General features: G+C 42.8%; 1 protein-coding gene and 1 long non-coding RNA gene across 20 annotated transcripts in view; one reads left to right on the top strand and one right to left on the bottom strand.

Moving 5' to 3' along the window:
* syne1b (spectrin repeat containing, nuclear envelope 1b) overlaps nucleotides 1-21,005 on the top strand; it is a 665,691-nt gene that overhangs the window by 637,654 nt on the left and 7,032 nt on the right. For 18 of the 19 annotated variants that reach the window (XM_069932310.1, XM_069932313.1, XM_069932309.1 and 15 more), the window contains 3 exons: nucleotides 1,294-1,506; nucleotides 4,053-4,136; nucleotides 9,687-9,745. In XM_069932310.1, coding sequence (XP_069788411.1) covers nucleotides 1,294-1,506; nucleotides 4,053-4,136; nucleotides 9,687-9,745 — 356 coding nt within the window. The remainder of the gene's footprint in view (nucleotides 1-1,293; nucleotides 1,507-4,052; nucleotides 4,137-9,686; nucleotides 9,746-21,005) is intronic. The other variant, XM_069932314.1, reaches the window with a different exon arrangement.
* LOC138760943 (uncharacterized) lies at nucleotides 8,074-10,742 on the bottom strand. The gene is made up of 2 exons (XR_011355986.1): nucleotides 10,548-10,742; nucleotides 8,074-8,432 (listed from the first exon to the last, which is right to left on the bottom strand). It is a non-coding gene; the product is annotated as an uncharacterized lncRNA (long non-coding RNA).

Below are 21,005 nucleotides of genomic sequence, written 5' to 3'. Positions count from 1 at the left end.
ATACTTATATATCCTTATATATACTATCTCCAAGAATGCTTTCCATTATTTACCTACCACCGACATCAAACTTACAGGCCGATAATTGCAAGGCTTGCTCCTCGAACCCTTTTTTTAAACAAAGAAACCACATCTGCAATACACCAATCCTCCGGCACTATTACCCGTCTCTGCCAAGAGGGGAAGATGCTTTGAATCAGAATTTTATTCCTGGGTTTCATTGCCACATTCTACAAAATGGTTACTTGTCAAAACCTCCCAGCTGTTTCCAGATAAAACTATTAACATTATCCTGCATCACGATCATCCATCATCTTTATCATTCTGAGCACCTGCCATCTTTTTGTGAAATCGTTTCACAGTTGGTGTGAGTTGTAATGTAATTCTAATGAAAGCCTTTGGAGCTTTTAGTCATGGGGTATTGCATGATAAGACTTGATCCCTTTAATTGGTTCCCAGTGATCTCTATGGAACTGCTGGGCCATCACTGGGATTGCCTCTTAGGCTGCCTGATTTAAAAAAAAACCTTTGAGGCATTTCCGAGCACTTCTAGTGTCATTTTACCCTGTGTCCTAATTACTTAACATTAATTGAAAGGCCATTGGCTGTTCATGGGATCTTGCTACATTCAAATTAGTCACTACATCTTTGTATACAGTATTTCAAAAGCAGTTATTTGGCTCTAAAACATTTTGACATAGTATTTTAATGGGAGTGCTTATTTAACAACTATTACCAGGGCCTCATCTTCCCAGAATCTGTACCAACAGATAAATTAGAAAAATGTCATAATCCTCAATGTGCTTTAGCTGAAACCTGACAGGTTCAGACCTGTGCTGTCTTTGACTCCTCTAATGGCCTTTGTGTTAGCCTGGATTTATTGCAACTGTAACCATGTTAATGGTCTGGAAGAAATATCTAAAATATAAACCTGCCTCTCATTTTCAATTCTTGACGTGTGACAGGAATGCAGCTTTCCTGATCTTTTTTTAAATTTAAAATTTTAATCGGGTGCTTCCCATTGAAGTCCTGTTTTTAGAATGACCAGTACTTGATCTGGCTTCAGAGCTGAGGTCCCAGGTATGTGATTGAGATCATGATTCCTTAGTTCATGTTTTTCCATCCTCTACCACTTAGAATAACTTGCAGAAAAGAAATATAAAGACTAGATAAGTATTTACGGTGAAGCTATCTGATAATGAAAACAAAAATAAACTATTACCATGGAGTAGGGCCTTGCGAGGATGGGGCTTTAATCCCACTTACAAGCTGTTGTTTTGGGCTTTGATTTAGCAAATCAGACGTGAGCTGCTGGAGTCCCAGCTAAAGGTGGCGTCTCTGCAGGACATGTCCAGTCAACTGCTGGTAAATGCAGAGGGCAGGGACTGTCTTGAAGCAAAGGAAAAAGTTCACGTCATCGGCAACCGCCTCAAGTTGCTCCTGAAGGAAGTCACCCAAGACCTGAAGGAACTGGAGAGACTCTTGGACATCTGTGGCAGTCAAGTGGTAGGTCATTAGAATAAGTCCACAAATGTATTAAATCTGCAGTGTTTAATTCAATCCCAGAGAAGGCAGCCCCATCTTTATGAAACAAAGTCTGATTCACTTTCTACTGGGTTGATTATTTTGTGTTACGATCATATCAGTGATGCATTTCTGAAATTTGTCTTCTCATGTCTACAAATAACATCCAACAGTCTTGTTACAAAATCCAGGCTTTTACAGGGGCCATATTGTGTTGATTCCCATTCACATTATAGTTGAGTCGCAGCAATCCTTCCTCAGATGATAATTCGGTGTGTTGTGTTCATCTCCACCCACACCCTCATTCTGATGGGTCAGTCTGGTGATACTGTTGTTATGGTTTGTCCCATCCAGGGTCCACTGGCATTCAGTCTGCTTCAATCTCTGACCATTCGTACGATAATTGTGAATGTTGTGTTGGCCTTTAGTTGTGTGCTTTAAAATATTGTGTGGTGTTGGTGTTCATTCGTGATAAAATTGTGAGGAATGTTAGGTTTCATTCCCATCAATGTTGCTCGTCATGTTGGTATTCATTCACATTGAAAATACTGTGGCAGGTTCATTACCATCATTCATGTCAAAGCTATGCGTAGTCTTTGATGTTCATTCTGCTTAAAATTGTGTATGCTATAAGTTGCTGTTCATTCCTACAGTGGAAACAGGCCTTTGAGCCTAACTTGCACATGCTAACCAGTGTCCCAGCCACAGTCATCCCACCTGCCTGCATTTGTTCCATACCCCCTCCAAACCCATCCTATCCATGTATCTGTCCATCTTTTTCTTAAATATTGCAGTAGTATCTGCATCAACCACCTCCTCCAGCAGCCCCTCAGGTTTATGTGAAATCTCTCCCTCCTTACCTTAAACCCTTGTCCCATGATTCCCCTACTCTGAGCAAACTACTCTCTGCATTCACCCAATCTATTTCCTCTCATGACTTTGTGCACCTCTTTGCGATCACCCCTCATCCTCCTGCTATAATTCGATTGCATTAGGTTTTGTCAACAGTTTTAATCTTTGTTCACTCATACTATTGTGTACTTGCTGGTCTCAATTATGTGAATGTTGATTCATACCATCATTATGCATGCGTTAGTTGCAACTGAAAAACCTCACAAAGATAAGCGTATACAGAGCCGTTGTCATACCCACACTCCTGTTCGGCTCCGAATCATGGGTCCTCTACTGGCATCACCTATGGCTCCTAGAATGCTTCCACCAGCGTTGTCTCCGCTCCATCCTCAACATCCATTGGAGCGCTTTCATCCCTCACGTCGAAGTACTCGAGATGGCAGAGGTCGACAGCATCGAGTCCACGCTGCTGAAGATCCAGCTACGCTGGATGGGTCACGTCTCCAGAATGGAGGACCATCGCCTTCCCAAGATCGTGTTATATGGCGAGCTCTCCACTGGCCACCGTGACAGAGGGGCACCAAAGAAAAGGTACAAGGACTGCCTAAAGAAATCTCTTGGTGCCTGCCACATTGACCACCGCCAGTGGGCTGATATCGCCTCCAACCGTGCATCTTGGCGCCTCACAGTTTGGCGGGCAGCAACCTCCTTTGAAGAAGACCGCAGAGCCCACCTCACTGACAAAAGGCAAAGGAGGAAAAACCCAACACCCAACCCCAACCCACCAATTTTCCCCTGCAGCCGCTGCAACCGTGTCTGCCTGTCTCGCATCGTACTTGTCAGCCACAAACGAGCCTGCAGCTGACGTGGACTTTTACCCCCTCCATAAATCTTCGTCCGCGAAGCCAAGCCAAAGAGAAAGAGTTGCTACCATGAATGTGTGTTGCATTTGTGAGTCAACACCATTTGCCAGTGCATCTTGAGACCCCACAACACCGGGGGAATAGTTCCTCTCATTTCACTTCATCTCGGAAGCACAACATGCTGTGAGACCCCACTGACTTGGAATGGTCCACTGCAAACTCAGCAGAAACCCTGGGGACCTGATGTAGTGTCACTTGCAGTGTTCTTTCTCTAAACTTGGGATCCCATCCTTCCACCCCACCCATAATGATCTCAGGGCCTGAGGGGAAAAACTTGGGCACCCATCTGCTGAATAACATCTGAAGTAACTTTTAAGTTAAAATTCCACCAGATTTGCCCTTCTCGTCTACAAACGCTCAAACCCATTGTGCTAAAGTGAGAAATGCCGAGCCAAAGTGAGAAATCTTTCCACTGTGCTGCTCCCGCTCAGCGATGAAGAATCTAACGACATAGGGAAATGGAAATGAACTTCTGTGTGGATTAAATTTTAATAAATTGCAACAATTCATTTCAACTAATTGTAAAGGCTACTTAATAATCAAAATGTTTAGTCATTGCATGTTTGAGAATTGTGTACAAACCTGGATTTTCCTTTCTGAATTTTGCCTTAGATTCATTTCCTTCAGCCTGGCAAGGACACGGGTTAAATATAAAACCCTGTGTGTGTGTGTTTTATTTTAACCCTTGCAGTTATTCTTCTCCAAGTCTTGTTGTTTTGGTGAGCCAGTTTAAGAACCTTCTCTTCCTTGCAGGACCTGGTGTCATGGTCTTCACTGGATGATCTGGACCCCTCCGGTTCCATCAGCCCCGTCTCCTGTGCAAGCTTTTCCAGACCGGTAATTCCCCCTCCACCATACTCTATAGGCAACGTAATAGAGCAGGAACAAGTTCTCATCCCTGAGCCGGTGCCATGATATACAAAGAGCCTCTCCTCCCCACCCCACCTCAACCCCAGCAGGAAGTACAGCCCAGCCCTCTCCCCCCAACCCCTTCATGCTCCTCCTGCTTATCCCTCCCTCCCTCTCCCTTGCATGGAATTGAGAAAAACTGTAAATTTTGCTTTGGTTAAATGTTTTTTTTTTAATTTTTGACTGTTTGTTCTTTTAAATTTGATTTGACAGAGCGGCTTGTTTATTGTTTGTTCCAATATTTCTGTCTGTTAATCAGCCTTAGTTTTTTGAAATGATTTTTTTCATTCTCTGAACAGTAGTGTTTGGAAAGGAATACTGGCTCTCCAGCACAGCTAAGGTTCGCAACAACGTCAGCAATATGCCGCACTCATTGTACCTCATCCCGCCACAACACTTTAACCAGAATTTAACCAGCTGTGCCATATTGTTAATTCATTCTAAGGCTGAAGCATGGTTGTGTTCTGAGTAATTGGTGTCATGGGGTATGATTGGCTGTTAAATCAAATCAGAAAATTAAACCAAGTCACCAATGATAAAAGGATCTTGTGTGTTTGTGAATAACCAGATTCCTGATTGGTGACGTTCTTTGACATCAGCTAGAAGGGAAGGACATGACTGATATCTTTGGCTCCTTATCATCTCAGTACCAACATCACTGCCATAAAACGTCCTCTCCACTTCACGGGAATCTCAAATAAATACAGCTTCTTTCCTTCATTACCGATGACCTGATTTTCAGAATCTGACTTTACGTAAATTCTCCCATAAATTTTTGAAGCAATTTTTCAAAGTAGTGGTAATAGGGATGACACAGATGGAATTTAACTTTAATATAGAAACATAGAAGATAGGAGCAGGAGTAGGTCATTCAGCCCTTCAAGCCTGCTCCGCCATTCAACGAGATCATGGCTGATCTTAAAGTTCAGTACCCTGTCCCCGCCTTCTCTCCGTAACCCCTAATTCCCTTATACTGAAGAAATAGATCTAATTCCATCTTAAATATATTCAATGAACCTACCTCTACTGCTCTCTGTGGCAATGAATTCCACAGATTCACCACCATCTTGGTAAAGAAATTCCTCCTCATCTTGATTCTAAATGGTTTGCCTATTATCCTCGAACCATGGCCCCAGGTTCTGGACTCCCCCACCATCGGAAACATCCCTTCCGCATCCATTCTGTCCAGTCCTGCCAGAATTTTATATGTCTCTATGAGATCCCCTCTCAATCTTCTAAACTCCAGGGAGTACAATCCCAATTTGCGCAATCTTTCCTCATAAGTCATTCCTGCCATTCCAGGAATCAGCCTGGTGAATCGCCTTTGCACTCCCTCCATTACAAGAACATCCTTCCTCAGATCAGGTGACCAGAACTGCAGACAATACTCCAGGTGTGGTCTCACCAGGGCTCTGTACAGCTGCAGTAAGGTATCCTTATTCCTATACTCAAACCCTCTTGATATGAAGGCCAACATACCATTTGCCTTTTTAACTGCCTGCTGTACCTGCATGCTTGCCTTCAGTGACTGGTGCACAAGAACCCCTAGGTCTCTCTGCACTTCCCCATCTCCTAATCTATTGCCATTCAAATAGTAATCTGCCCTCCAGTTTGTATTACCAAAGTGGATAACCTCACATTTATCCACATTGTAGTGCATTTGCCATGTATCTGCCCAGTCCCCCAATTTATCCAAATCACACTGGAGCTTCCTGACCCCCTCTTCAGTGCACACAACCCCTCCTAGCTTATTGTCATCTGCAAATTTGGAGATATTACATCCAATCCCCGCATCTAGATCATTAATGTAAATTGTGAACAGCTGGGGTTCCAGTACAGATCCCGTGGCACCCCACTGGTCACCACCTGCCACTCAGAAAATGAGCCGTTTATCCCAACTCTGTTTTCTATCTACCAGCCAGTTCTCAATCCATATCAATACCTTGCCCCCAATCCCATGAGCCTTGATTTTGCATGCCAGTCGTTTATGTGGGACCTTATCGAAGGCCTTTTGGAAGTCCAGGTACACCACATCCACTGGCTCTCCCCCATCTATTTTACCTGTCACCATCTCAAAGAATTCCAATAGATTTGTCAAGCACGATTTACCTTTTGTAAATCCATGTTGACTCTGTCCGATCCCTTCTCTGCTAGTTATATGCTCCGCTATTACATCCTTAATAATGGATTCCATCATTTTGCCCACTACTGATGTAAGGCTCACTGGCCTATAATTCCCCACTTTTTCTCTAACCCCCTTTTTAAATAGTGGGGTAACATTAGCTACCCTCCAATCCATGGGTACTGATCCTGAGTCTATCCAGTTCTGGAAAATAATTCTTAAAGCATCTGCTATCTGAATGGCCACTTCTTTAAGTACCCTAGGATGTAGATTATCAGGCCCTTGGGATTTATCTGCCTTCAATCCCATCAATTTCCCCAAGACCATGTCCTTAGAGATACTGATTTCTTTCAGTTCCTCCCTTGCATTAGTCTCTATGTTTCCCAACATCCTTGGGAGGTTATTTGTATCCTCTCTTGTAAAAACAGAACTAAAGTAAGAATTTAATTGGTCTGCCATTTCCTTATTCCCCATTATATATTCCCCTGATTCCGACTGCAAGGGATCTACTCTGGATTTCACCAATCTTTTCCTCTTGACATATTTATAAAAGCTTTTGCAGTCGGTTTTTATATTTGCCGCAAGCTTACTTTCGTAATTTATTTTTGCTCTCTTGATTAATCCCTTTGTCCTCCTTTGCTGCATCTTGAACTGCTCCCAGTCTTCGGATTCAGTACTTTGTTTGGCCAATTGATATGCTCTCTCTTTGGACCTAATGCTGTCTCTAATTTCCCTTGTTATCCACAGTTGAGTCACCTTTTTTGGTTTATTTTTATGCCAAACCAGTATAAACGATTTCTGCAAATCTTGCATTAGATCTTTGAATGCTTTCCATTGTCTATCCACCATCAACCCCCCCCCCCCCAATAAGCACCACCCAATCAATCTTACTCAACTCCCATCTCATACCACCATAATTCTCTTTATTTAAATTCAGGACCTTAGTCTCGGTTTTAATTTCTTCACTCTCCATGTCGAGTGAGAATTCGATCATATTGTGATCACTCCTACTCAAAGGGCCTCGTACAACAAGATTGTTGAATTGCCCCTTTTCATTGCATAATACCCAGTCTAAAATGGCCTGCTGCCCGAGTTGGTTCCTCAACATATTGGTCTAGATAAGCGTCCCGTAAACATTCAAGGAATTCCTCCTCCTCAGTATTTTTACTAATTTGAGATGTTGCACTTTGGATGGTAAACTAGGCCAGGACTTATAATGTGAATGGGCCCTGGGGAGCAAGGTAGAATAAAACAACTGGGGGGAAAGCAGGGAGTTGAAAGAAGACTTCTATGAAAGAGGTGATGTGGGTAGAAGGGGTAGGAAAGAAGGTGTTTGGCACGTGTGCCTTCATTGATCAGAGGATTCATTACAAGAGCAGGGACATCAGCATTTGGAATATTGTGCAGAGTTTCAGTTGCCCAGCTCTAGGCAAGGTGCTAAACTGGAAATGTGCAGAAGATATTTGTAAGAATGTTGCCAGGACTATTAGACCTGAATTATGAGGGCAGCTGGGATTTTTCTCTCTGGAGCATACGTGGAATGAGCTGTGAGAGGAAGTGGAGAAATGGGGACAATTGTAAGAGGCATTTGGACAGGTACATGGATATTAAAAGTTTAGAGATATGTGGGGCAAATGGAAATAGTTTGGCTGTCATGGAAAAGTTGGGATGGACTTTTTTTGTGCCACAGAACCCTGCAATTCTGTAATGTTTAGTGGAATTCATTTACGACTAGATACAATATATATTCCATTAGTTTAATGATGGGAAGTATTTGGGTAAATATTCAGTGAAATTAAGGAATTGTGCAAATTGTGTGGAGCATTACAATATAAGTAGCTAGAGAAAATCGGCATTTCTAACCTGGGGAGAAAAGGAACAGACCCCTTGCATAAACTGGGACTGCTTATGTTGACACCAAGGCATCTATGGGCCAGGTGGCCAAACGTATTTTTAAGCAGCCACTTGAAGGAATAGAAGCTTGAATTTTAATCCCATACTTTGGTTCTTCTTCCAGCATTTGGTCCAAGGAGGAGATAAATTGGCTGAGATCTCCACTTCCAATGACACTGGACAACAATTTTTTTCAAAGGGTTTGCTTCCTGAAAAAAAAGGGGATTATGATAGACAACTTCAAGATGAACGCAAAGATAATTTCAGATTTGCTGTACCACGTAGGAAGTTAGAGAAACATTAATTAACTTTTATTGAATTTAGCATGTTTAATCACATAATGATGCTGGCAAACTGCATTGGTTCGATTGACCTAAAAATGTTTTGCTACTGATTTTCATTTGTATTCGGCATTTGATGACCAACAATTGTCAGCCGGTATTGATGGATTCCCATTGTCCTGATACCACTTTTCCATGGTTGCAATGTCCTGGGGAAACCTTTCATCATGTTCGTCACTGACTGCACCATATTGCATTTCATGGTTTTATATGCTCGAAGTAGATTTTAAATATGACAAGAAGTCATAAAAAAGATTATCTAAAAAAAACATTACATGAGAGGAAAATATTAAGGTGATTTTTGTGACCAGCGTTCCAAAATCAATAATAACACCCAAATGTGTTCAGGAAGCAAAATCTTTGTTGTCCAGTGTTACAGGGGTACCACGGGAGTGAGAGGTCTGGAACACCAGGTACTGTGCTCAAATGCTGTAGCTGACAATTGGGATTGTGCAGGAGTCAGGAGATAAAGTTTCTCCTTGAAGTTGAGAAGAGATTTAGAATATAACATTCTGACGAGATGGGTTAGATAGAAGTTGAGTATTTTTTTTAATAGAAGTAGCTGTGGGCCGAGTATAGGGATATCCAAACGGGTGTTTCAGTCTCACTTCTATCTACTACAGTCCACACTGGAAGCAGAGACCATGACAACAGTTGAGTGAAAGGAGGAATAAAGGGAGAGAAGTGCATAAGGAGCAGGAGGAGGTAATCCGGACCATTGAACCTGATCTTCCATTCAACAAAATCCTGGCTGATCTGACCGTGGACTCGTCTCTACCTCCCTGCCTGTTCCCCATGACTCTTAGTTCCCCTCTTCTTCAAAAATTTAACTGTGCCTGGGTAAGGGGAATCTAGATCAGTTCATTAAACTAAGCAAATCCCAGATTGCAGCATTAATGGGATTAAACATCTTCCAAGAACTGAATCACACACATCAATAAGAGCAAGTTAAACAGCCCACTAAAGACAGGAGGAGAGAGCCAGTTTCCTTGTTACCATGAATATTAGTCGCCTCATTTGATTTTTTTTGCCGCTTTTTTTGTGTTCTGTCATCAGTAGCTTTGTCTTGATTTGCCTGGACTGAACATTCTCTTTCTTTACCCCTCCGTTCATTCCAAACAGCCACGAGGCAAATGTACCCTCTCCCAGCCTGGAGCCTCTGTCAGCAACCCAAACATCAGGTACCTTGTTCTCCTGGTTTCTACAGTTTACCTCTGAGAGGATGATGGGAACTTTTAGAATGCATCCAGCGTGGGAGGAAGGATTGGCAGTAGCATAACCACAATCTGCTTTTAAACAGTGCAAAATTCCTTCAGCTTCAGACCTGGCATTGTGCTAAATTAACAGCAGGATCTGATTGTTGTGAAACTCACTCTTGGAATCAACCAGCCAGCTCTGGGCCACATAGTGACTGAAACATGTATACCATTCTGAAGTATTTTTCCCCACATTGGTTTTGAGGTTTGTGTTTGATAAGTATCCAAAATATTCCCTTGTCCAAAGATGAGCTGTGCATTTTCATGATCCAAGAAAATTAATAGTGTGGTTTTCCGATTTCAAATGTCAGTGTGCTTTAAATTTCATGTTATGCAGTTAAGTTGGGAGAGCAATTGTTCACATTGAACATTCAGAAACAGGCCCTCCTTTCTTAAAAAGGTTCCATCATCATCTTTGATCCTAGACTTGAAATAAATTGAGTTAATAGGTTTAGCATTAATTTTATATTCGCTTCAGAAACTTCCTTCAGATGCTGGAATGCTTTTACCGCTGATTAACAAGAAACCACTCTTCTTGCTGTGCTTTTAATCCCAGTTTGGCCACGAGAGGGCAGAATTGCAACTTCATCCTGCTTCTAACATCTCGCTCATCTCTGGATGTGTCTCATTGCCCTGTGTGTCCAACCCTTCTGTTTATTCCTCCACATGCTACTTACCACCCCCACGCCCTGCCCAACCCAGCCCCACCCTGACAAAGAAATTTTACCTGAGCCCCAGTAGTACTCAAAAGTGATCTGTGTAACATCAGTGCAGCCAAGGAGCTCTGCAGTTGCCTGACCTTTGTACCGGTCTGTACGCTTCCAATGGCAATGATCCAATGCATTCTTTAACTCTAGCAGCTGGCTCCAGAAACTTAACAATGCTTCAAACTTGCTGAGCAACTCACATTCAAAAGCTTTTTTCTAGCTATGGCAATGCAGGAAGGTCAGTGTGCTATTGTTATGTTCTTTGTCTGTGCACAATATTTAATTTGTTACATTGACAAGCACTGATGTAAATCAGTTTTAATTGAATAGAGGAATAAATCAGACACACAAGCCTGACAGCTTGTGGTCAGTTTGCTTGTATGTTATAACTATTTAATCTTGAACATAATGGGCTATCAGCATTTGTTCTCTGATCAGAGTGCTTTGTGTTTGATCTCACAACCATGCAGAGACTGCAATGAGTGTTAAGTGAGCAATTGTTTTTGACGTTCAGCAGCAGGAGCTCCGCTGGAAAAGGAATGGTATGTCCCAGCACTGGGGAGGGAAAGGCACAGTGCTGGATGGAAGGGCACAAATTCCACTCTCCATCTTTTGCAATTTAGGATGCTTTTTTGTTTTTGGACCAGATCTTCAGCCAAAAGTTCCACAATTGGGACATGCTGTCATTTAACATATCTGCAGCCAGGAACTTCACTTTTTCCATGCTGGGATTCTCTGCCAGTTAAACAAGTGGCAGTACTAAGCAGCAGACTTTCCAGAATCAGGGCTATTGATCAAAAATTTCAATCAGATTGTTCAGACCTGAAAGACGTGGGTAACAGTTGGAGAGCAACAATCTTGGTCCCAGTAAAACAAGTGATTTGAGCCACTGAGTCATCCAACTTTTTGCCAATGCATATATCAGAAAAATATTCAAGCTATCTTTACTTTCAAATTATGTAGCGACTAACAGCACGCCTTGTACAACAATGAGAATTAACATCACTGTCAGCTATCCTGGACACAAGGCAGTTAGAGAAGCAATAAAGCATACAGCTTCCTTTTACAGACGTTCTGGAATAGGGCTGATCCTTGGGCTGAGAACAGTAAGTTTGCAGGTTTTATAATGTTTGAAGGATGCACAATTGGGTGGAGAAGTGGCAGATGAAAGTTCACTTCAATTAAGTGATGCACTTTGGAAGGCTGAGTATGAAGGCAGAGAACGTGGTTAATAGCAGCAGTCTTAATGGTGTGGTGCAAGAGAGAGATCTTTGGATCCAGGTCTATAGATCCCTCAAGGTTGCCACATAAGTTTCTAGGGTTGTTAGGAAGGCATGACAGTGTGTTAATCAAGGAAATGAGATCAATAGCCATGAGGTAATATTGAAGCTTTGTAAAACTCTGTTTAGACCACACTTGGGGTATTGTGTTCAGTTCTGGTCACCTCATTGCATGATGCAGCTGCTTTGGAGAGGGTGCAATGGAGATTTACCTGAATATTGCCAAGATTGGAGAACATATCATATGAAGCAAGGTTGAGAGAGCTGGGGCTTTACCTTTTGGAGCAATGATGAGAGGTGATGCAATAGACTATGAGAGGCACAGATACAGCCATTATCTTTATCCTGGAATGACAACAGCAAATACCATAGGACATATGTTTAAGGTGACTGGAGGAAAGTTTGGACAAGATGTCGGGGGTTATTTTTTTTTTGTACACAGAGAGTTGTGGGTGCATGCAATGCATTGCCGGGGTGGTGGTGGAGGCTGGAGCAATAGGGACTTTCAAAAGGCTCTTAGGCACATGGATGTAATTAAAAATAGTGACTTATGGGTGTGAGGTTGGGAAAAATTTGATAGTTGTAGAGTAGGTTTACATTAGGTAGACATTACATCTTGAGCTGAAGGTCCTGCACTGTACTGAAATGTTCGATGATCAGAAATAACATTCATGTTAAGCTGTCTCTGGTGAACTTGAAATTAGATACTGCTGACCTTTCCAACCGTGGGCTTCTCCTCTGAACTGAGATTGGGTGCTCTTCAACAGTAAGATTCAATCTTCAATGATATGACCAACCTTTTTTTTTAAATTGGACCAGTCTAGTCTGTGTCGAACTATTATTTTACCTAATCCCACTGACCTGCGCCCAGTTCGTATTCCTCCATATCCCTCATTCTGTGTACCTGTCCAAATTTTTCTTAAATTTTAAAGTTGAGCCCACATTCACTTCTTCAGCTGGTCGCACATTCCACACTCCCACTATTCTCTGCGTGAAGATGCTCCCTCGATGTTCCCCTTAAACTTTTCCCCTTTCACTCTTAACACATGTCCTCTGTCTCTCATCCAACCTCAGTGGAAAAAGCCTACTTACATTTATGCTATCTATACCCATCATAATTTTAAATACCTCCATCAAACCTCCCCATGTTCTTCTATGCTCCAGGGAATAAAGTCCTAACCTGTTTATTAACCTTTGCCTGTAACTCAGAAGATTCCAAGGATTAGAATTTAGTTGGATACATTGGGAAAATTGGTTGAACAAGTATGTTCAGTGTGACTTTGAGCAGGAGAAATCTTGCCTTTCTGACTTGATTGAATTGGATGATAAAGTAACTGAAAATATTGATGAAGGTGGGTTGGTAGAGGTTATCCATGTGAACTTTACAAAGGTATTTGACAAGATCCTCAAGATTCAATTTATTGTCATGTAATAAACAAAATTTGTTTTCGCCTGCTCTAAGGCAGACAGATTTGCCATAGGCACAAATTGCCTGAAGCGGCTTATACAGTTGGAGAAAGAGAAGCAAAAGAGAGTCCTCTCAAATCACCGTGTGACCATGGATGAGCCTACAGTGCTTCTGCAGCCACACAGAGTCCAGTCCAAACCATTAGCTGCCCGAGCTCCAGATCTGAACCTCTGACACAATCAGTGGTCTCAGCATCCTCTTGTATCCCAGTTTCGATACTTGGCATCCTTCAGCCAATCTTGAGCCAGTCTTCAGCAGTCCAGCCCCCCACCCCACCGAGTGAATCCCTTGACCACAGTCTGCATGGGCTCATAGCCTCGTCACCAACAGCCCACCACCTATGTGTTCTTCAGCCTCTCTGATCCGCTGTTGTGGTCACCGTCCCATGGATCGTCTCCTCTGCTTCTCCATTTCAAATAGGGGGGATGGTCTCCTCATTTTCTGGTGCTCTGCGCCAATCTTCTTCTCTGGAATCTGAACCCCTTGTGGCTGTTGCCGATCATAGGCACTACCATCTTGGACGCAGATCCTGACAAAGAAATAACCATCAGCTCCATTTACAGGCCATTTATAGCCTGTACCGAGCTGACAACAGTCGGACTGGCGGAAGCAGAGTGACTCCGTTTCCCCGTCTCCACGTGTCTGCACCAGCGCTGCTATTAGAGCAGCTCCAGCAGCCCCTCCATTTTCCCACCTGCACGGTTGGCTTGTCCAAGAAGGATGAGGAGTGTGATTCAAAATTGGCTTGGAGAAGGAAGGCAGAGGGTGACAGAGCAAGTTAACCAGAAAAAGTCTGCAGATGCTGACTTCAATGCACAAACATGCTGGCGAAACTCAGCGGGTCATGCAGTATCAGTAGGAAATAAAAGGCAATCAAAGTTTTGGACCTGAGCCATTTGTCGGGAATCTGGAAAAACGTAGACACCTGAATAAAGAGATGGGGAGAGGAAAGGCGGGAGCGCAGGCTAACAGGTCAGAGGTTATAGGTGGATACAGATGGGAGGGTTAAATCCCCAGGGCCTGAGAAGATATTCCCTTGGGCCTTGAGGGAGGCTAGTGTAGAAAATGCAGAGCTCTGGCAGAAATATTTAAAGTCCTGAGGCACGGGTGTGGTGCCGGAGGATTAGAGGGTAGCTCACGTTGTTACATTGTTTTAAACAGGCTCCAATAGTAACCCTGGAAATTATGGGCCGTTGAGCCTGATGTCAGTGGTAGGTAAATTATTGGAAGGCATTCTAAAGAATCAGATATACAATTATCTGGTTAGCCAGGAATTGATTAGGGATAGTTAACATGGCTTAGTGTGGTAGGTCATGTTTAATCAATCTTACAGAGTTTTTTGAGGAGATTACCAGGAAATTGATGAAGGAAAATCAGTGAATGTTGTCTACATGGACAAGGTCCCACATGGGAAGTTTGTCAGGAAGCTTCAGACGTAAGGTATTCATGGTGAAGTAGTGAACTGAATTTGACAATGGCTGGACGGGAGATGTCTGAGAGTTGGAGAGTCAGACTGGAGGCCTGTGACTAGTGGTTTGTCTCAGGGATCGGTGCTGGGATCATTGTTGTTTGCCATCTATATCAATGATCTGGATGATAATGTGGTAAATTGGATCAGCAAGATTGCCAATGACACTAAGATTAGAGGTGTTGTGGAAGAAATTTTTCAAACATTGCAAAGGGATCTGGACCAGTTGGAAAAATGGGCTGAAAAATGGCAGATGTAATTTAATGTAGACAAGTGTGAGGTGTTGCATTTTTGAAGGAAAAACCAAAAAAGGACATACACAGTGAATGGTTGGGCACTGAGGGGTGCGGTAGAACAGAGGGATCTGGGAATACAGATCCATAATTCCCTGAAAGTGGTCTCACAGGTGGATAGGGTTGTAAAGAGGGTTTTTGGCATATTGGCCTTCATATTTCAAAGTATTAAGTACAGGAGTTGGGATGTTATGGTTAAGTTGTATAAGATATCAGTGAAACTAAATTTGGAGTATTGTATGCAAATTTGGTCACCTAACTACAAGAAAGATGTCTCTAAGATAGAAAGAGTGCAGAGAAGATTTACTCAGATGTTACTTGGATTTCAGAACCGAGTTACAGGGAAAGGTTAAACAGGCTATGACTTTATTTCCTGAAATGAAGAAGAATGAGGGGAGAATTTGATAGAGGTATTTAAAATTATGAGGGGGATAGAGAAGAGTAAATGTAGATAGACTTTTTCCACTGAGGTTAGGTGAGATACAAACCAGAGGACATGGGTTAAGAGTGAAAGGAGAAAAGTTTTGGGGGAACTTCACACAGAGAGTGGTGGAAGTGTGGGACGAGCTGCCAGCTGAAGTGGTAAATGCGGGCTCAATTTTAACATTTAAGAAGCATTTGGACAGATAAATGAATGGGAGAAGTATGGAGGTCTTGGGACAGGGTGCAGGTGTGTGGGACTTGGCAAAAAAAAGTTTGCCACAGACTAGAAGGGCCAAAGGCACCTGTTTGGAGAGTTGTATGCAGTGTGTTTTGCCACACTGTAGAAAGGGTGTGATTGTACTGGAGAGAGGCCAGAGTAGGTTCACCAAGATGTTGACTGGATTGGAGAACTAGTTATGCGGAGGGTATGGATAAGCTCAGCTTGTTTCCTTGAAGCGAAGGAGGCTGGGGACTTGGGAGGGGATGTGTTTAGGGGGAGGGAAATAGCCTGACAAAGGGAAGCAAAATGATGAAGGAGATATGTAGGGGTATCAAAAAAAAGAGGACAGGGTTGAAGGTGAGAAGAAGCAGCTTTAAGGAAGATGCAAGAAAGTTTAAATTTTATACAGAGAGTGATTGATATCTTGAGCTCATTATCAGAAGGGATCGCGGAGTCAGATATGTTCACAGTTTATGAGAGGAACATAAATAGGCAAGGCAGGGAAGGTTACGGACCTAATGTGGTCAAATGGGATTAGTATAGATGGCAAAAAGTTTGACCAAAGGGTCATATAACTCTAATTCTTCTGGGCGCAACAGTATCTTCTTCTGGTGGAGAGATCCTCATTCTTGGCATCAACTCGAGCCAAAGCTGACAGCAACACAAAGGCCACCAAGACAGCAACCCCCGCCCCCCAAAGATGGTCTGGATAACAGCTTGTTCTCACCCCACCTTCTGCCCCATCTACTAACTTCACCATTAACAGCAGTATTACTTCCTGGAACAAACACCTAAAACCCCTGAGGAAATGGATGCTCTGGGCAACTTTCCTTCAACCCCCTTTTGCAACTGATATTAGGCCAGATAATCAGATGGGTCAGTTGCCCATGAAGATGCTGACTCCCCGTACAATGACAGCTCTTCCCTATTCAGAATCTGCCCAGTTCTGCCTTAAAAGCCATGCAGAAAAGTTGCCCGATAACAGTTCAGATTTTTAGACATTTTTGATCCCCAGAGCAAAGGAGACTGAGGGGTAACTTAATTTAATTTTAATTTGTTTTGTAAATATAGTATGGTAGCAGTCCCAACCGCCTCAAGACCACGCTGCCCTAATTCATCCATGTGAACAATTAGTGTAGAATACACAGTATGTTTTTGGAACATGGGAGGTAACCAGAGCATCCAGAGGAAACCCATGCAGTCATGGGGAGAATGTATAAACTTCTATGGAGTTTTATGAAACCATGAGGGGCACAGACATAGTAAAAAGCTCCCCCCCCCCCACCCCCAGAGTTGATGATTCTAGAACTAGAGGGCATAGGTTTAAGGTGAAAGATTTGAGAGAAACCTAAGGGGTATCTTTTTCACTCAAAAGGCAGTCTGTGTGTGGAACAAACTGCCAGAGGAAACTGTACAAGTGGGCACAATTCTGAAATCTGAACAAATATGCAGATAGGAAGGGTTAAAAGATATGGACCGAATGTTGGGAAATAGGACTAGCCCAGAATGCCAACTTGGTCAGCATGGACTAGTTGGGCTGAAGGGGCTACTGTAATAAGTATAACCCTGACACTAATCCACTCATGCCATATCGGTATAAAGGAGCTGAAGGTATTACCTGTCTAACTGGCTCTTGTTCCCAGAACAGTTGGCAGTTACGTTCATTCCCATTTTTACATAAGGCCATGTTTTCGGCTCATAATGGCTTATATGTTTTTCAGGTGTATGTATCTATAAATAGTGAATTTTTTAAAAAGTTGCTGAAATCACCTTTGGTTCTTGAGCCAATATTGTCCTCAAACTGCTCCCCATTCTTCTGTGACTGCTGATGCATTTTGGGTCTGACCAATCTGACTGAATTTTTGAAGAGGTACCAGTAAATTCATGATTAGTAGTGCAGTTGATGTTATGTATCGGGGACCTGAGGTCCCTGATAAAGCCCCGCATTGAAGCTGGTCTATTGGATTAGAACCCATGAAATGTTGCCAAGTTGGAGAGGGAACAGAGAGGATTTACAAGGATGTTGCCAGGACTCAGAGGCCTGAACTAGAGGGAGGGGTTGAGGAGGCTAGGGCTTTATTCAGTGAAGTGCAGGAGGGGTTGACCTTATAGAGATGAGAGGAATTGATCAGGTGTTTGCACCTAGGTATTTGTCCTGAATAGGGATATTAGTAACCTGAGGACAGGGTTAAGGTACAGGAGGAGATATTTAACAGGAACTTGAGGGGTATGGAACAGGCCTCTGGTGGAGGTTGAGGCAGGTTTAATGTTGCCATGTTTAAGAAAAAAAATGGATAGTTACAGAGATAGGATGGTTTTCAAGGAATATGGGCCAAATACAGGATGTGTGGGTCAGCATGAGCAAGCTAAGCCAAAGGCTTTATGACTCTGAGATCCTGTGTTACTGCCAGAATGGATCCAAAACTGAAGACTCACTGCAGGCTGCAGACACACAAATCTGAAGCCAAACACAGAGTTCCACTGAGTTCTTCCAGCAGATTGTGTATGGATCTAAAATTGATTTGGTAATGGGAAGTGGAGGGTTGTGCCTGTGACTTGTCATGCACCACTGTGATCAACACTGGAAACCAACCTTTAAATAGGTTCAAGTTTTGGATATGAATGCAGGAGATTGCTTGATAGGTTTGCAGATGACACGAAAATTAGTGGTGATGGAGGGACTAGCCTTAGCTGACAGGATTGAATTGTTAAGATACAATGGCAGATGAAATTCATCTTGAAAAATGAGAGGTGATGACATAACGCCAGGACATAATAGTCTGTATGGTCTGTGTGCATTAAACTATGGACGAAGCTTGGTGTACACATCCAAGGGTTCCTTAAGATGGTAACACAAGTATTTCAGTTATGATATTCTGATAATATGTAGAAGGCTTTCTTCATTTGTCAGGGCATGGGGTCTAAAAACAGAGTTTAGAGTGCAACTTTATAAAACATTAGGCTGACTTGGCTGAAGTACTATGTACAGCTCCAAACTTACACCACAAGAAGTACATAATCACACTGGAGAGAGGGCAGATGTACACCAAGATGTTGCCTTCAATGGAACATTTCAGATATGATAGACTGGGGAGGCTGGGTTTGTTTCCCTTGCAGTAGTGGAAGTTGAGAGGAAACCTTTTTTGAGGTGCAAGGAATTCTGAGAATGCCAGATAGAGTAGATAGCAGGAAACTCGTCCCCATTGGCAGAGTTGTCTAAAATCAGAAGGAAGCTTTCACCCAAAGGGTGGTTGCAATCTGTAACAGAAGCCCCTTTCACACTAGCATCTCACTAATAAATTGGCTGTTCTGTGTCCTGGGATAGGAATAGTGGTTTGGCTTTTCACACTTGACCACTCCTTACTGGGACAGTGAATGCTTTGACACTTGCAAGGAGCCATCCCTGTGGTTAGGACTGTTCTACCTGTGATGTCATGACACATTTTACTGTGGTGAACCTGCCCTAGATCCTAATCAATGTATTTGAACGAAATTAATCATGCATAATTATAACATAATTAAGCATTATGTACAGCACAGTTTGAGCTCTTCAGCTCCTGTTGTTGTGCTGACCGATAGAAATCTTTATAAGGGACTGTGGGAAAGTGTGAGGAATAAATAGTAATAGCGGACAATATTTAAACAGGATGGAAAGTTGGTAGCGCACAATAGCGCACAATTTATATCATGTGGGAAAGTTGGTAGCACTATCGTGTACAATTTATAAATACCATGGGAAAAAGCGATGTACTCCCAGAATTCCATGTGACAAAGAAAGGGCTGTATGCCTGGCTGCATCCAAGGAGCATTCATAGAGGGGTTTCTTTGTCGCACGGCATTCTGGGAAGTCAGGTCTACCGTTGCTTTTTCCCAGGTCTTTATAAATTGTGTGCTATAGCTCTACCAATTTTCCCACGCTGTTTAAAACTTGTCTACTATTTATTTCCTCTCACTGCGACTTTCCCATGGCAATGTTTATACCTTCATTTTAATCTTTTCTTCCTGCACTCATGCAAACTATTGGGTCATTTCAATCCCACCATCCAAATGCCAACGCTGGCATCTGCAGATGCTGGGGTTTGTACTGGAGGGGGGGGGGGGGGGGGTCAAGAACATCAATCCCCAGTGTGAGATGATGTCATCTGATGCCGATGTTGAGCAGATTTTGCCTTCACACTTGCCACTTTAAAGGCCGATTGGCGTTTGATTTCTGGGATCACTTGCAAGTGTGAAAGGGGCTAGACTCTCTGGGATATTTCAATGGTCAAAACAGAAGGCTAGGGGGCAAATGCTGCTAATGGGTTTAGTAGATTGATGTTCTGCATGAACAAGGTGGGCCAACTGACCTGTTTCTGTGCCATATGACTCAGAATATGCCTTAAAAAAGGCACTTGTATAGCACTTCCAACATCCTGAAACTCACCACCAACGAACTTTCTGAAGAACATTAAGAAATGCAGTACCCAACATCTGCACAGCAAGAACCATAAATCACCAGATAATCTGCTTCATGTGAAATATTGCAGGACAAGTTGGAATATGACAAGAATTCCTCTGCATCATTTTGAGTTGGCCTGGTGTTTGTGGGTTCAAACAAGAGAGTGACTCAGTCAGTGCACTGGACTGATGATTGGATTGTAGCTCCAATGTATGGAGTGGGACTCCAGCTTGTGGCTTAAAAAGCAATATCGTGTTCAGATGAACTGTGGAAAATAGTCTGACTGGTTGCATCATAGCCTGGTTTGGAAATCTGAGTGCCCAGGGTTGCTGAAGGCTGCAGAAGGTAGCAAACATAGCCAGGTACCTCAGTAGGTAGTCCTCAACTTATGACCATGCAAGTTACATCCACCCGATTTATATATAAAAAAAAATCTTTATTAAAACTACTACACAAGTGAGAAATATTTTATTAAAAATACTGTATACAGTGACCCCATAAACAGCCCATGGTCTCAGTTCCCAGAGGCAGCCCAAGGTCCCCATTCCCTGACTTACAACCAACCCAAGTTGTAACCAATCCTTCGGTCCCCATTACGGTCATAAGTTGGGAACGACCAGTATACTGCAAGGAGACCCAAACTGTGAAGGTATTTTCAGAAGACTCAGGCTTTTGTGGTGGAGCAATCAGCCTCCACCAAAATAAATTACCCAAGCCACCCCACCATTTTCATGTGGAATGTCACTTTAATGTTGGGGTTTTCATGTGTGCAGATGGAGAAAAATTCAAAACTTTGCATGTCTCCTTGTCGTGAGTCAGTGAGAAGTTGGGGACAGACTCTGAGTTTGTTCATACTTGCATTTTCCTCGATGTGTAGTCACTCTGTTC

This window comes from Narcine bancroftii, chromosome 4, assembly GCF_036971445.1.
Source record: "Narcine bancroftii isolate sNarBan1 chromosome 4, sNarBan1.hap1, whole genome shotgun sequence".
NCBI lineage: Eukaryota > Metazoa > Chordata > Chondrichthyes > Torpediniformes > Narcinidae > Narcine > Narcine bancroftii.
The sequence above is the reverse complement of the archived record's forward strand: the minus strand, read 5'-3'. Positions and strand labels throughout refer to the sequence as shown.